The following is a 16,624-nucleotide window of genomic DNA, read 5'->3' on the forward strand; positions in this document are numbered from 1 at the left end:
CATTCTGTCACTTTACACTGCACTACTCCAAGCCAGTCTAGGCAACTCCACTCTACTCTACACTTCTCTGTTCTACTCTATGCCACTCTACTGTATGCCACTCCACTCTTTGCCACTCCACTCAACGCCAATCAACACAACTCTACGCTTCTATACTCTTTGTCACTCTATTCCATTTACACAAGTCCATGCCACTCTCCACCATTAACTGCCAATTCCATGCCACTCTACACCACTCTACTATACACCACTCTACTCTATGCCACTCTACTCTATGCCACTCTTCCACGCTATGCTACTCAACCCCACTTTACACAACTCTACATCACTCTGTGTCACTCCATGCCACTCTATGCCACTTCACTCCATGCTACTCTATGCCACTCCACTCTTCACCACTCCATTCCTTGCCACTCCACTCTACACCACTCCACTCTATGCCTCTTTTCTCTATGCCACTCCACTCTAACACTGCTGTATGCACCTCACTCCATGCCACACCACTCTACTGTATGCCACTCTACTCTACATTATGTCACTCTACTTTACGCTGCTTCACTCTACACTACGCCACTTTACTCTACACCACTCCTCTAAGCCACTCCACTCTACTCTACACTGCTTTATTTCACTCCATTCTACACAATGCTACTCTACGACACCCTGCGCAACCCCACACAATACCACTGCGCCACTCTGTGCCATGCCTTGCCATTCCACTCCATGTTATACTACTCTACACCAGTCCACTCCATTCTACATCAGTCAATACTATTCTAAGCCACTCTACTGTTCGCCACTCTATTCTACACTATGCTAAATGGTTCCACCCTATGCCACTATACTCCACTCTTCTGTATGCCACTCTCCTCTATGCCTCTCCATGCTACATCACTAACTTTTCACCATGCGGCTCAGGAGCTACGCTGCTATACAACATGGCTAAAAGACATTGGCAAAGCCAGTAATTGGCACAGGCGCAATCTTTTTCCTTTGCCAATGCTTGTTGGCTGTAGTAACTTTAGAAGTGGAGTTTGTGACTAGAAATGGGCTTACTTTTTTGTGGGTGGATGCATGTCCCTCCCTAACCACCACTCTAGCCCTCCTTTAACCCCCTCCTTACTCCTCCCTAAGCTCCTCCCATTTAATATTAAGTATTCTCTATGTTCTAAAAGGTAGGCAACATGTGCAAAGATCTCAACAGTCAGTGCAAGGATTTCCACACATAAATGATAGGAGATACAGAGACCTCTCCCTGTAGATTCATGAATAGCATTTAGTAGTACACGAGTACTACAACTAAAGGTTCTACTGAATGAAGTGTAAGGCGCACACATTAATTGAGAACATCTCAGATAGACCATGATGCAGAGGGCACGCCTCAGGAACGCAGTGAAGCCATTACTGCTCTGCTCACCAAATTATACTGTCTACAGACCACGAGGCATCGTAATGTTTTTCCAAAATGAGGTGTGCACTGTAGACAGTGCGATTTCTGGATAAAACGAATACAAAGACCCCATACGCGTCTGCACTGAATGGCATCATAATATGGCCCCTGTCATTGGAAGCGCCATGAAGCAACACAACTTTGACAGCAAGAAATACATTCTATGAAGCGGCTAGGTACCCACTGTGTTTGGCTCCTGGGGTAAAAAAAAAAAAATATATATATATATATATATATATATATATATATATATATATATATATATATTAAAAAAAAAATCTGAACAAAGAGTGACGGGACGTCCAAGCGCAAGAGCGGTTCCTCCTTAAGAGGGAAAGGGACTGTCCGTTCCACCTTTACTGGGCCGCGCCCTCCTGGCAGGGAGTGGCGCCCTGCAGGATAAGGAGCCCGCAGTCCTGACTTGCACTTATCCAGGAAATCATATCTCGTACAGCTGCGGTAACCTCTGTCGATCTGCGGGATGAGCGCGTCCGGGAACCAGAAGCACGGGGCCGAGCAGGCCTGTCCGGAGCCGGGCTCAGAGCCCGCGAAGGGGCAGACGCTAGAGGACCATGGAGAGAAACGAGCGAGCGAGCCACAGCCTGCGTGTGAAAAGGTGGAGCAATCCCCACGTGAAAAGGGGGAGCCGCAGTCTGTGCGTAAAGCAGATCATTCTTCGAGTGGGAAAGGGGAGCAGCCTGTTTGTGAAAAGGGGGTGCAGAAAGCTGTGTGTGACTCAGATAAGTCTGTGAATGAGGACGGGGGACAATCTGTGTCTGAGCAGAAGAAGGACCCCGAGAGTGAGCAGAAGACCTCAGAGGAGGGCCAAATTGACTGGAGGCTGAAGTGCGACAAGACCTGGAAGCTGAGCGAAGACAGCATCCCCACACCCGAGATCCTGGACTGGAAGGACATCTACCACAAGCGCCCCTTCGGCAGGAACTTCCTCAAAAGCTCCAACCCCGAAGGTAAAGCTGCCGGGCGCCCTCACGTTTTTCACATTTTTTTGCCTTTCGCTCTTCTCTCTCTACATTCTTCATGTCTCCTGTCTTTGTTCTCTCTACTTTTGCTTCTCTCTTGGCTGTCTTCCTCCCAGGGGCGCAGCTTCCATTGGTGCTGCAGGTGCAGTGGCACCGGGCCTCGAGGACTGGGGAGCCCACTTAACTTTGATCTTCTGTATTTTTATAATTCAAACAACAACCAGGGCTCATTTCCTTCCTTGCACTAGGGTCCCTGACACGCTGGCTACCTTACTGCGTCCTCCTTTCACTCCCTCGCTCACCCGCCACACCCAATCTATAGGCTGGCCAACGTCAGTTGTGAGCATCTTATCCCGTTTTCTTACTTTGCATTCTGGTACCCGTGGTTCAATAGTCATCATAGTGACATACTGAACTACAAGTAACTTAATATAAAAACAAAATCGTGTACTTGCCTCAAAGTCATCTTAAAAATTGTTTGGACTTTCTCCACATACCCTAACTTTCCCTTCACATTTTCTTCCTTTATCTTTCCTCACCCACTCACTTCCCGCTACGTCTGCTGCTTTTCACTTCGTCTCCAACTTGTTTCCCTAGATCCCTGAACTTCCCTATGTCCGTGGATGAGCAGGTCAGCTGTCCCAGGCTCTCACCTTGTATTCTGGGACTCGTAATCGAGTTTATTCCATTATAAAATCAGAATTCCAAGTGCGTACCTGAACGCGGAGGAAAAAGCTGGGCTAGATATGCTACCTGTACATGGACTTAAACAAACCGAGAGCTCCGATTTTTTTCTCGTTTCCGCCTCTTCATTCTGTCTCTCTCTGCCACATGCTTCTCCTCATCTTTTACCTCCCCTGCTCCTTCACTCCCATCTATTTTCTTTCTACCGTAATTACGCTGCTTCCTCTTCTCTCTGCCTACTCTTTCCTGTCATCTGATTGCATCTTTGCTTTCTGGCATAACTCTTTCAGGCTTTCTCTTTACTCCACTTTACTCTTGTCTTGTGTCTTTTATGCCTGCCTCCTTGCTTGTTTCACTCCTCTGCGTTCTCCCTTGCTGTCTCCGCTGCTCCTGCCTTGAATCATTACAAACTCCAATCGCTGATACCCGATAACAATTACTGTTAGTGCCGCAAATACAACAGCAAGAGGGCCCACGTCACCCAACTGACAGCTGTCTTTTATTACCTAATCGGAGGGGGTCGTATTTGGGCCTGGGGTTAAAGATATTTGATTTTACTAAAAGTAAATTAATAATATAGGGCCACAAGTGCGAAAGTTTGAAATAGCACGTTCCTAATCGTGATTTCCTGCAAATAGCAATTAGGAAATCACTACTTAAAATGTATGAAAAATGATTCCCAGTGGGTCGCAAATTGACCTACCTCATGAATATTAATGAAGTAGGTCTTGGTTTGCGACCCATTAGGAACTGCTAAAATCACAAGAATGGTGTTCTGCCAGAGTGAGCAAACGACCATGTATGTGCTTTTAAATAAAGCAATTTTTTTTTTTAAATGCAGCCCCTTTTCTATCTGTTTATTTTACATTCTAAGCAGCAGGTCACACAGTTCACCTTATAAAGTCCTGGAACTCTGCAGTCAGAAGGAAAATTAATTGTAAGAAAAACTGACTTTTGACCTCTGTCTGTGAACACAGTGAAAATGTGACATATGTATTAAATCTTGTTCTTCTTTTATTGCCCCTCCACTTTTTAACTAAAGAGAACACCTGTGTACTGTCAACTCCCTTAGGGATGAGTAAGTATTAAAAATAGCTCGACCAAAAGACTGCCCAAAGCCAGGTGTCCGTGGATTTTTCCAGCCCTGAAAGTAGTTCCCTTCTATGGCAGAGACCACAATGCAGTGTGTGCTTTTTGAGACCTAAACATATTTGTGCCACCTGCCAATTATTTTTGTTAGCAAACGTTCAGCAGCTCCTCAAACAATAATGTTTTGCAAATGTCTCAGGATCCATACATTACCTGCTAGCTACTTGTGCCATCATTAATTGTCCCTGTGTGTGTGGTTGCTGCCTTACCTGTGTTACCTCGCCGGTATGGAAGCAGCGGCACTGCTTAGGTTGAGAGAGGTCTGCATCAAATGGGAGGTTAGGAGTTAGGGGCAGCTCTGGGAAAAAGAGTCACTGAGAGTGGAATGGCTGCAGGAGTGCTAGGAATTACAAGCTGGTCTCTGAATGAGAACTCAGTTAAGAGAAACTGGCAGAGTAAAGTGGACTGACTCAGACATGTTCCAGAGTACCAGAACACCCTTGTTACTTCTAGTATCAGCTCTAGGAATAGGTGGCAGCCTGAATGTGGAGCAGATCTACAAATCACAGACCCGAGAAAGTCATCGGTTTGGAAATTAATTCAACAGATTTGATTGCAGATGTTTACATTGAATTATTTCAGCCTAAAAGAAGCCTATTCAAGAGGAAAACAGGGGTGCTTTCAAAGACAGAAGTAAAGCATAAAACAAGAAGTTTGAAGCACATTACACAATTCAGAACAAGCAGTATGGAGTGCAACTTAAAAAGGTAATAGGGATGTTGAAAGTGACGCAGCAGGGGCATAGCGTGGTCAGTAAGACTGGGGGGGGCTCAGATTGCCCACTGTCACACTGACACATAATGTTAAAATACTTTATAGGACAAGCAGAGTGTAGGAGTGTCGTGGGCCATAGGCAACATGCTGACTAAAGGACGACACGGACACGTATGTATGCTGGAAAGAACTGGCCACAAGCACGTGCACTTGGGCTCTTGTATTTGCACCGGACCGTTGACACCGGTGTTGGATGGGTGTGGAGTGGGTGTAAGATCCATTCCTCAAGGATGGAAGTGGAACAAACACTAGAATGTATCCAGCAGGACACTACATACCTCCCAAACTTTATTAAAAACAAAAACGAGTTCAGCCTTTGGGAATAAACAAAACATCCCAGTGCCGGTGGTGGGGTGGGTGGGGAATGGGGGGGGGAGCGTGAAGCTCTAGGCTCTCCCTACACCACAAGTGTTAATGTTAGGTCACTGTTAGGACACTTTCTCACTCTCAATATTCCGACACAGAAAGATTTCAAAACATAAAAATAGAGGTGGACGAACCAGCAAACTAAGAGGGTGAGCCGAACCGGAGCTGACACAAGGGTTTGGCTTGACTCTTGCACGAGCAGAGCCCTGAAAATGTTTGTCTTGCAACACGTTACCTAAAATGTGATGAAGTCTCTTCAAAATTCAGAAAAGTGTGTTCCTTTAACATGTGGAAGCTTTGACGTTTTACATTAGTGATGTGGCCCAGATTCTGATAGAAAGAGCAACATAATTGTCTATTAACTAAACACAATAGGTGCTTTCGTAGGCGATAGTGAAGAAAAAGAAGGCTCTATAAAAGAAAATATTTGTCGAAGATCACACAATCTGGTTAAGGCAGGAAGGTGCAATTAAAAGAGGCTTTCTGGTTTCACTTAGTGCAAGTCAGCCTTTTAAGGGGTGTTTTATTGACTCTTTTTTTTACCTTCAGTGTTAATGCTTTTTTAGGGTCGAGTCTGCGTTGCATGCGCTCGCACATGCGTATCGCAGCGAGACGCTTTAAGTGTTTAGAAGAGGGCTCGGAGCCCTGTCGACGTCACGTCAGTGTTTTTCATTGGTTCGTTGGCTTGCCTAATAAAATCTGCTTGCTTTCATTAGTCGAAGGCATGCATACGTCATGCCTTTTCCGGTGGCTAGCCCTGCTCGAGTGCATCGACCAAGTACAGAAAACATGCGAGGCTCGCTGTTTTCTGTCCGGCTCGTGGACTACTTATTCTCTAATTTACTAGCACGATTTTGCTTGGCAGAAGTCGAGCGCTTTACATAGTTAATAGCACTTTTTTGGGTTACGTACATAAATGCACTTTTGCTGATAGGTGAAAAGTCTGGTTAGGAGTTTACAACGCTATCAGCTCTAACATGAGCAAACACGATACCTGTTGCATTGCAAATGCTTGTTTACTTAGTTGTGCACGCGGGCAGAGCAAGTGTTGCAGGCAGAATGTACATGAAAGCTCAGCCCATTATGGGCTCGAGGTTCCAACAGGACCTTGTGCTGCACAAGAGCCAGGCTTCAGACTCGAGCCTATCTCGAGCTTTAAGTGGCTCGTCCACCTCAACAAAAAAAGATCCAAACTTAAATATACAAGTGTAGCTCCCTGCCTTTCCACAAAGGAGTAGAACTGGGTAGACTCATCTGTCCTGTGCGAGGGCTGCCTGGCTGCAATTATTTGACCACATAGCAGAAATAAATTCCACACTGGTGTGCATGCCTATTAAGGGCTTGCCTGTTTTTCTAAGAAAATTCTTGACTCTAAACAGAGAAGTAGACACCTTATCTCTGCTTGCACAAAGCAGGCAAACTCCTTCCTTCATCTCGAAAGACATTCCATGTGCAAATATTACAATTTTTAGTGTTACATAGGTTGCTAGACACTCGCATCTTGTGGATGCGACTTCATGCCCTGACACAAAAACCCTTCACTCACGATCTAGGTATAAGACGGCAGGGGTCAGGAGAAGCAGTAGAGCCCTCATTTGGGCAGGCCTGGGAATTGCGTGGTTTGAATTCATAGTGGTGGTGGGAATGAGGGAAGTGCAATCTTTGAGCATCTGAGCGTCATGGGTGGGGCAAGTGTGTGACCCAATTAAGATGAATTAAATAATGCGTGTTTTAGATACATTGTTTCTAATACTCTACAAGTATTGCTTTTTTATACTCCTCTAAGTTATTACACTAGGGGAAACAGATGCTTGCATAGCCCGTTCTGGTATATTGATTGAGGCAGCGCAAAATGTGGACCAGTGTGATCCCAATGGGCTATGCCCTCCATTGCATGGGGTGGAGTTCCAAGCAAACGAGAGAGTCCTTTGACTGTACGTGTGTACCATATTATTGACACAGCTGTTGGGGAAAACAAGCCATCAAGAGGCACACTGACTGTGCACTATCCCCCTCCAACCACAATCCCTCAACACAGGGGTACCCTTTGTAAAGGCTCCGGGGGTCCCAAAGTCTGCCCAAGCATCTCCATGTCAAAAGGAGGCTGGGTAACCACCTTAACTGGAGGCCAATCAGTGACTTCAACCAACTGGAGCCGTATCACACTTTCAGCGCATTTTCCTTGTTTCTGTCAGAGTCACCTTTTAAAAGGTGCAACTGACACAAACAAGGAAAATGCCCCCTATTAGCATGAATGCAACTGTAAACTTCGTAGTTGTATAGCACACTACTCACCCATTAGGGTCTCAAGGTGCTGTACGCATACCGCTGTGGAACCCCTCCTGGCTTTTCCCTGTGAGGTGCCCACTCCTGGGCAACCTCCAAGGTGAAGCCAGGCATCCCAGCGCTGTTGGGGCCGTTGTGGAGATTAAGCAAGCTATTGCCCAGAGTTACAGAGTGGGACCCATGAATTAGATTAGGCACCAATGCGAGAATTATCAGGTCCGAGGAAATTGAGCCCAAGACCCTCCGAGGCAGGAATTGAACCCTGGTCCCGGGCCAGATTTCTGCATCAGGGTCTGCCTCTCGAACCATTGAGCCACACTTCTCCTGCTCCCAAGGAAGCTGCAGACTCGCTGTACACTGCGCATTCATGTGAAAAATGGAGCGGCTGTTTCAAAGTTGCTCCGTGTTTCACTGTGCAGGCGGCAATCCCCTGCACTTTTTAAGGGAATTAGAGAGCCCCTTGCAGGTGCAGTGAGTGACTGCCCCTCCTGAAAGGTTCTTTGCTTCTGCGCCGTATTCTATATACGGTGCAGGCACAGAGGCAAAGGAATTCCCTCATTTGCATGGGGCCATGCTCCATGCAAATAAGGAAACACCCTCTGGTTATAGTGCAGGCACTATATGTGCACCAGCACTATTGCTATTACAGAAGGGGCCGCACAAGTGTCTGCATCCACCTTCTGTAATACCAAAGTGCCCCGGGGGTGTGCAAAGCATGCGCACATGCCCATTGCACCCCTTGGGCACTTCTGTAATGCGGCCCAGGTCCTCCTTTCACTAACATGCTTTTCCAGGAGCATGTGTTGATTTGCACCTGAACTGGAAACAGTGTATTTGGTGTGATATGACGCACTGCCCCAGTTTGAGTATGTCTTATCTTTAATTTGCCCTCTGGTATAGGCCATTTGTGTGTCACGGAAATACCTGTGACAAAATTAAGGCGGCACACAACAAATGTGAAAGATGCGCAAAGGATTATTTTATGACACTGATGGGTGGGAAACACAATATGAGTTAAAAGGGTATAAAATAGCTTTTTTGATAAGGGTAAGTGACCATTACATGTGCTAACACAGATATGGTTGCATACTGCAGATAGAAGAGGTGTGTGATGGAAAGCCATGTATAAACCCTGTAAAAGGGTTTTCTTTGAGACTCTTTAAGTTTTAAACCTCAAATTTAAAAAATATCATGCAGGGAAGTGTGGATTATATAGATATTATTCTTAACTCCACAAATGTTGCTGGGCTGGAGAGAGCGTGCACAGGCTCCCAGTCTGCCTAGATGTGCTCCCAGCCAATCCTAACGCTGCTCTGAGCAGCGTCAGGGTTGATTGCAGGGCAGGCTGGGAGCCTGTGCCTGCAGCCTGTCTGCAGGAGGGGAGCAGCGTGGTGGTGACGGCAGCGTCACAGGTAAGTTTAAAAAATTTTTTTACTTAATGTTTATTTTCCCCCTCCCCCCTCCGTGCGCCGCCCCGCTCCTGGTAGTTACCAATATTTTCATAGTCAGTATTCACATATCAAGTATTGTGACATTCAAACAGGTATGGACTGGTACACTTTTAAAATATTTTCAGTCGTGCATTTATTGCAAAGGTCTTAGCATATATAATATAAAAGTAAACCACACACTATTCTACAGAGTTACTGACAAACACAAGGGCTATTTCATTAGAACAGGGTTCAACAGGGGCGTAGCGTGATGTGTATTATTGAGGGGGTGTTAGCTTCAGATTTCCCGACAATCACGCAGGCACATGATGTTAAAACGCATTATACAGAAAGCAGGGCGCACAAGAGGAACTTAAGGGGTAGTTGAAAGAGAGAGGAATGTATATTGGCAGGGGGTACCAAGTGAGAGAAAGAGCATTATTTTGTGAAATAACCAACATTTTGGAAGTTTTTCTAGACAGAGAAAGGGAGAGAGTGTGTGTGCTTTTTTTGTCTGTGTTTGTAAAAAATTCTGGTGAAATCCTACAGACACATCATCATACTCGACTGAAAACATCTGCACCCAACTATTGATCACAAATTACATTTATTAAGGTGGTGTAATCCCCCCCTCCCCCCCCGAAGCTATGCCCCTGGGGATCAAGTGGTTGAAGGGCAATGTCACATATTAATTTAAACACTTGCTAAACATTTCAAGGATATTGCCCTTAAGGGATACTCATAAATATGAAACAATTTTTTCCTCAAAGTGACATGAGGAGAAGGAGGAACCGATGAGACAAATAAAACGAAAGAATGCAGGGCAGTTCCAGGTATACACGATACACCAGTACAAACAACTGAGAGTGCAATAAAGGCAGCGTGAAAGAACTCACCAAACGGGATGGCACACCCACTTATCGCAAATCCATACCTACTGATAATAAACAAGCACTGGTAAAGCCAATAGGCTTCGCTTGCATTTTGTGCTCTCACTAAAAATTTAAAAGACTACTGCTATGATAAGAATAACAAATATTTGCTTATGCAGGGCATCTCTGAGATAAATAATTTAATATGTGATTATTTTGTGTCGTTTGGAGTTGTAAAATAGTCCTTCATTCATGTGTAATGCAGTCACTCATTGGGAGGTGGAATGATACATCAAACAGTCAACTGCGGAGATGAGTGAGAATTACACCTCTGATCGGAGCCAAAGGCCACTCTCTCTATTTTATCAACTTTGTAAGAGTCGGTCTTGCAGACCACCGCTCTGTCAAGCCAGAAGTGGAAGAGGCATGCGAGTCAGGTAGGGGTTCACGAGTCGAAAGAGGTTGTGGGTGAAAAGTGTGTCAGAGTGATGAACATATATAAGGGTTGCTATCTTTATCTGACTCCATGCCAGCCCAGTGATTTTTGTTTTCAGCCCCCTTGCAGTGCATTCGGGCCATGCATCTTTACAGGTGCTTGTATTTTGTAATTTATTTACAAAATGCACTTTTGGAAAGGAATCATCTCACAAACCTCACTTGGGAAATGTGATGTGCTGAATGATGTGTCTTTAATGCACAGATTGTATTGTATTGTAAATGTGTAGTGCATTGTACTGTGTATTGTATGTGTACTGTATCACAGATTGTATTGTACTGTAAATGTGTAGTGCATTGTACTGTGTATTGTATGTGTACTGTATCACAGATTGTATTGTACTGTAAATGTGTAGTGCATTGTACTGTGTATTGTATGTGTACTGTATCACAGATTGTATTGTACTGTACATCTATATATTGTAAATATGAACTGCTGAGTGTTGTGTATTTAATTCACAGAATGTATTGTATTGTTTAATTTGTGTAGTGCCTACTACCATGTGTGAGCTTCTGAAGCACTAATCTGCACAGACAGCACACTAGACTTTGTGGATATGTAGTTAGAACTGTGTTGTCTTTACTTTAAAACTACGTGAGAAGTGTTTCCATGTATTGTGTGATGACCGCAAAGGTGCAGTTATGATGTTATGGCACTCAGGGCTTAGCAGTGTGATGGAGGAGGAAGTGTGAGAGATAAACACACATTTTTGTAGTTTGTGGAATGGTGCCAGCTCTGATTAATCCTGAATGTCCCTTTATTGTGCTGGTAAGCTTTTTTGTGTGTTCTTAATCTGATTTCTTATGCTGGCTGCGGTTGGAGATCCTCCACTCCGAGATCTTATGGATCGGTGAGGTAAAAGGTATAGAGAAAGAGTTCAGGCGAATCCGAGATCTGCCTGGATACACTGCGCTACAATCCTCCCTAATATGGCTGCCATTATGAGTCATCACGTCGTGAGACTTGCCAGGATGCAGTGCTCTATAATCATCATTTTGTCTTTATAGGATGATGGTGCTCATAGTAACTGACTATTCTGGCCCTGCAGGCAGACTATGTTAGCCATGTGTTCTCTGGGGAGAAGATGTAGGAGTGGTCTTAAACAGTTTCTGGACTCATTGTATTTTTTTGTGTGCTTGAACAGGGGTCAGCAGGCTGTAAGCTATTGCCATAGACAGGTTTGCAGATCATGCTCACGATGATAGCTTGTAGTTTTCTAGGCATTCAAAACATGGTAGGAGCATCGCAGCGATTTTATTGTGTAGAAGTTGCTCCTTGTGACCTCCTTAGCATGTGATGCCAGGGAAGATCTGAGTGCATGGTCGTGTCTAGTATTCTCACCTCTCTTGATGTAGCTGTCAGGGAATCAGTTTCTTAGGCCCATATATTCGCAGGCTAGTGTTTATGTTATCCACAGGTCATGATCTCTGTTCTTGTGGTGTTGAAATTTAGATGTTTACTCCTTTTCCGTGCAAGTAAGGTATGGAGGCAGTTGTCAAGCCCTGACTTGTTAAGGACTTTGGGGCCATCCATTTTTAGAACGATTTTTCTATCATCTGCTTAATTGTTACAGGTAAGGCTGAACTAGCTAATTGGGTAATAATGGAACCTTGGCAGATTCCACAATATTGTGCATGAGGGGCTGAGATCAAAGATAGTTGGAATATCAAGATCATCCTGTCTTCTGGGTATGAGGAAATTCATTTTAGATTATTTTAATGTATTCTGTTATCATTTGAGGTCACTCAGTGCCATTTGCCCGAGTTGCTTTCGTGTGCTCAGGTCTGCCACGAGTGTTTGACTGCCACAATCTCATGTGTCTACTTTGGACCATATGTTAGAGGTACTCAGATAAAAGGTTCAGCAGTGCCACAGTCTCTTGTGTCTACTGTGTACCATGCGCTAGATGTACTTCAATATATAGTTCAGCAATGCCACAGTCACTTGTGTCTACTGTGTACCATGCGCTAGAGGTACTTCAATTTATGGTTCAGCAATGCCACAGTCTCTTGTGACTGCTTTGTACCATGCGCTAGAGGTACTTCAATATATGGTTCAGCAATGCCACATTCTCTTGTGTCTACTTTGTACCATGCGCTAGAGGTACTTCAATTTATGGTTCAGCAATGCCACAGTCACTTGTGTCTACTTTGTACCATGCGCTAGAGGTACTTCAATTTATGGTTCAGCAATGCCACAGTCACTTGTGTCTACTTTGTACCATGCGCTAGAGGTACTAAGATATATGGTTAAGCAACGTGCAGAAGGCTACAGGAAAGATTGAGCAGTAGCTGACACCAGGTTGACGAGGCTGCATCTAAATCTAGTTAGATTAATTGGGAACACAACGGGCATGTCTGACTCACAAGGCAGCCCCCTCTTTCCAGCAGAGTCAAATCGATTGCACTTTAGGCAACATGGAACCTTTATCTTCTGGCACTCCTGGGCGGAAGTGAAAAAGAAACGAGCTGTAACTCGAGGATAGAGTTCCCGGGAAACCAGTGCATCAGAGGGCAAACGAGGTGTAATGTTATAGTTTGGGGTGGATTAGGAGGAAATTACCTGCTGAAACTTGTGTTCTCTGATGAAGACATATCACCTTTTCTGTTTCATGCAAGGCGTATTCAGTGCATTACCTGCAGGTGGAGATCCACGAAACATGTTTTTGCAAAAAAACAATTTTATTGAATTTATTTTATCCTATTGCTTAATTAAATAACCCACATCTTTAACTAGCTTACCTGAAATGATACAATGTCTCACGATATAGTAGGTAATTAAAAATATAAAAAATATATAGTACTTACCAAAGCATAGCACGCTTCCTGCCAACTTAAAAAAAATACAGTTACTAAAATGGTATTTGAGAAAAATACACTAAGCAGATAAAACAACGTAAAAACGCAGAGTTCACTAAGCACTAGAAAGACGTGTACACAGATTCATGTAAATTCAGACTAGAGTTGCAGAGAGCATCGGAGAAAACGCATTTAGCTGGATTTGAGGGTAATAAAGCACCTCTGAGTGAAGCAGCCACAGGCACAAATACATAGGATAGGGCTCCACATTGTTTTAGGAACGAAGAAAATATACTAGCACTTAATAACTAGGGATCCGTTTCAACTTGTATGCCCGTGGCTTTGGACCTGATCAGAATCCCCTCTGAAGCCTTTTTTCTGGGCCCCGCCTACACCTGTGGTTACTGGCCAAAATCTGTGGTGGGTACCAACATTTACCACTCATGTGTCAGGGTCTCAGGTACATTGTATTCCAGTTTCAAAGCCACCTGACTTCCTTGGAGCACTTGACTCTCTAAAGGTGGATACATCAGACTTTCGCTTTGGCTGTCTGCTACAATAGACGTAGCAGGTTTTAATAGGGTATGACCCAGTAATCCCACAAAAGTAACATCAGTCATCAGCCCTACGTATGTCTTTCTTTAAAAATATCTTTATTTCAGCTTAAGGTATCTAGGGGAGGTAAAACGAAGAGCAAGAAAAACAAACACTATTGTAAAGTCTCTTGTATCTGAGTATTGCCCCAGTTTTATATTTCGCTGAGGTTGCGAGGTGCTACACTCCAAACAACTGAAGCATCTATAGGCAATATCAAATGGGGGCTATCTTCGAATTACTTTGGGCCTCAGTCTCTTTCTGTGGATTTGTTTATGGACCACAGTCAATAACACCAGGGGTGTCACACACAATGTTGCAATGTATCAAATATGCAACAATACAATATGTCTGCTGTTCATTCTAGTTTTTCTAGTTTTTCATTAGCCATTGATGCTATTGGAGATAGCAGTTTGTCCATCAGACAAGTCTTCAGATGACGACCCCTAGCATCAAGACATGTTCCCTTAAAAAGTGGCTTAACCACTGCGTTTTTAAGATCTTTTGCATTTGGATTTACAAAACGTATGAATACGGATCTAGGCTGATGATCTGAAGCACCAGGTACATTTTGCTTCTCTCTTTCAAATTTCCTATGGGTGCATTGAAAGCGCGTGACAAGACTGGGTGTCAGCTAACCCAGGCACCACCGGTCCCCTGAGTTGTACTCCATGACAGAACTGCGTCTTCAGTATCTGGAAGAAAGCATAAAGCCCGTAGACTTGGATGGGGCAATTGTCACCCCATTAATAAAATAAAATGTTGTCAAAAAACGTAGGTGAAGCCAAGCAAAACCAAGCACTGGCAAAGCCATTCGGTCTCGCGTATGCAAGATTTATTGGCTTTTTTAATGTTTTTTTTAGCCATATTGTACAGCAGCGCTGCTGAAAGTAAAAAATAAAAACGCTATGATGCAGTCAACGCTGCCAAGAGAGATAGGCAGTTTTTAGGTCTGGTTTAACAACACAAATGTTGCCTGACCCTATATGAGCAACAAAAAAGAGCTTTCAGATTACTCGCATGAAATGGAGTTAGGCTCTATTCACATGCCAGTTTTTTTATGTACAGGAATTGATTGGGTAGAAGTTTTGCGCTTCCACTGAAAAAGTACTTGTATTGCGCTTTTTGACTTGTGGTATAGCTTATACGTAATACAGCATACTGAGTCTGTTATGGTGGCAAGTCAGTGATCGTGACTGTAGGTTTGATTTGTTTGTTATGAAACGTTGCGACAAATACAGTAGGCCTGACGTGCTTATTGTGAAAAGCATATGTTAATATCAGTCTACTTAAGGGTGGATAGTAATTACTCTCTATGAAAGTCTGAGCAGAAGAGTTTGTTACATAAAATCTCACACATTATGGTAGTAGGCAATGGTTTTGGTTGCAGTCCTCTGAAACCCTGCGGGTGTAGAAGATTTTCACGGTAAGAACCCTTGTTAGGCTATTTTAGAAGAGATAATATTTTGCTTTGTCAACAGTAATTTTTTATACATTTGTAATTTTACAACTCTGTGCCTGATGGTAGCCTTAAGGGAAACCTTGTACAGTAGGACTGAGTTGGTTGTGCGTAGAAAGGATATACCAGATGCCATGGGCCTGGTCTGTTTCTTATGAAAAGTTATGACAAAGGCAGTAAGCCTGGCTTATTTATTGTTAAAACATTTGTCTGAGACTGTAGGCCTCTTATCAGTGAACAGCTTACACATTACTGTACAGACTATAGACAGGTATTGTGTTGTATGTGATCTCACAGTTTACAATCGTAGCAAGGGCTTTATAGTGGTCACCCACTCTGAAAAATCCTAGGGGTAGAAGACTTTCACAGTGGTGATTCTTGTTAGGCCCTATTGAGAGGGGTGGTATATTGTTTTGCCAACTATACTTTTGTACATATTTGTAATGTTTTAGGTTTATGTATGATGGTTACCAGTTTATGCACATTTCAATAGGCTTGTGGTGATTATAATATCAAGCCAATTGTAAAGGCTCTAGAACTTATAGTTTAAAATGGAAAAGTTATGTCAGATTTGTTGGGTGTAATCTGTTCATAATAAACATTATGACATATGTAACACATATGCTAAACCCTATAGGCCTTTAAAAATGGATTGTTTTTGAATGGTGTTTAAGCCTTTAGTCAAGTTACATGAAATATCACAGATTACCTTTGTAGGGAAGGATCTTGGTTTTGGTTACGCCCTTTGAAAACCCTAAGACCAGAAGAGTTGCACTTTAATAATTCTTGCTAGAATCTCTTTCGAAGGCTTGACAGGCTTAGCTGTCTGCCAGGATCTTTATAATTAAATTAATAATACACCCATACATATATATAAAAAAATATATCCATATAGATACGTAGAGCGCCTTTCGGTCAGCCACCACCTCCATTGGTCTGTCTGAGCAACATGTACACTCTACTTCCATCTATGACAGTCTACTTAAATGTATGGTGGTTCTGGCCACATCAGTCATTCTCTCTCTTGCCCAATGAATGGCAATGTTTTCTTATCACATGTCCACATCCACTTGAGAATGAGTGGCTGTTTGATCAGTCCTTTAGTTTTCATTTTTCCTTTCATTTCTTTGCTTTCCTCCTTTTATTTTAATTTGTCTTAGGAGCATACTACAGCTGCTCTCCATGCAGTGCTAACATGCTGCTTGCCTGTTGCCCTTTTCATGTGCAGTGCGCCACATCTTTCATGACCACTTCTTCTAAATCAGTCAAGCATTATGGAATGCTGT

General features: G+C 43.5%; 1 protein-coding gene across 1 annotated transcript in view; it reads left to right on the forward strand.

Annotated features, from left to right (window-relative positions):
- The first annotated feature begins 1,836 nt into the window (after positions 1–1,836).
- NCCRP1 (NCCRP1, F-box associated domain containing) overlaps positions 1,837–16,624 on the forward strand; it is a 41,431-nt gene continuing 26,643 nt past the window's right edge. The window contains exon 1 of the mRNA XM_069206915.1: positions 1,837–2,418. Within this exon, the coding sequence (XP_069063016.1) occupies positions 1,932–2,418 (487 nt within the window). The 5' untranslated portion in view covers positions 1,837–1,931. The remainder of the gene's footprint in view (positions 2,419–16,624) is intronic.

This window comes from Pleurodeles waltl, chromosome 9 (assembly GCF_031143425.1).
Source record: "Pleurodeles waltl isolate 20211129_DDA chromosome 9, aPleWal1.hap1.20221129, whole genome shotgun sequence".
Classification (NCBI taxonomy): domain Eukaryota; kingdom Metazoa; phylum Chordata; class Amphibia; order Caudata; family Salamandridae; genus Pleurodeles; species Pleurodeles waltl.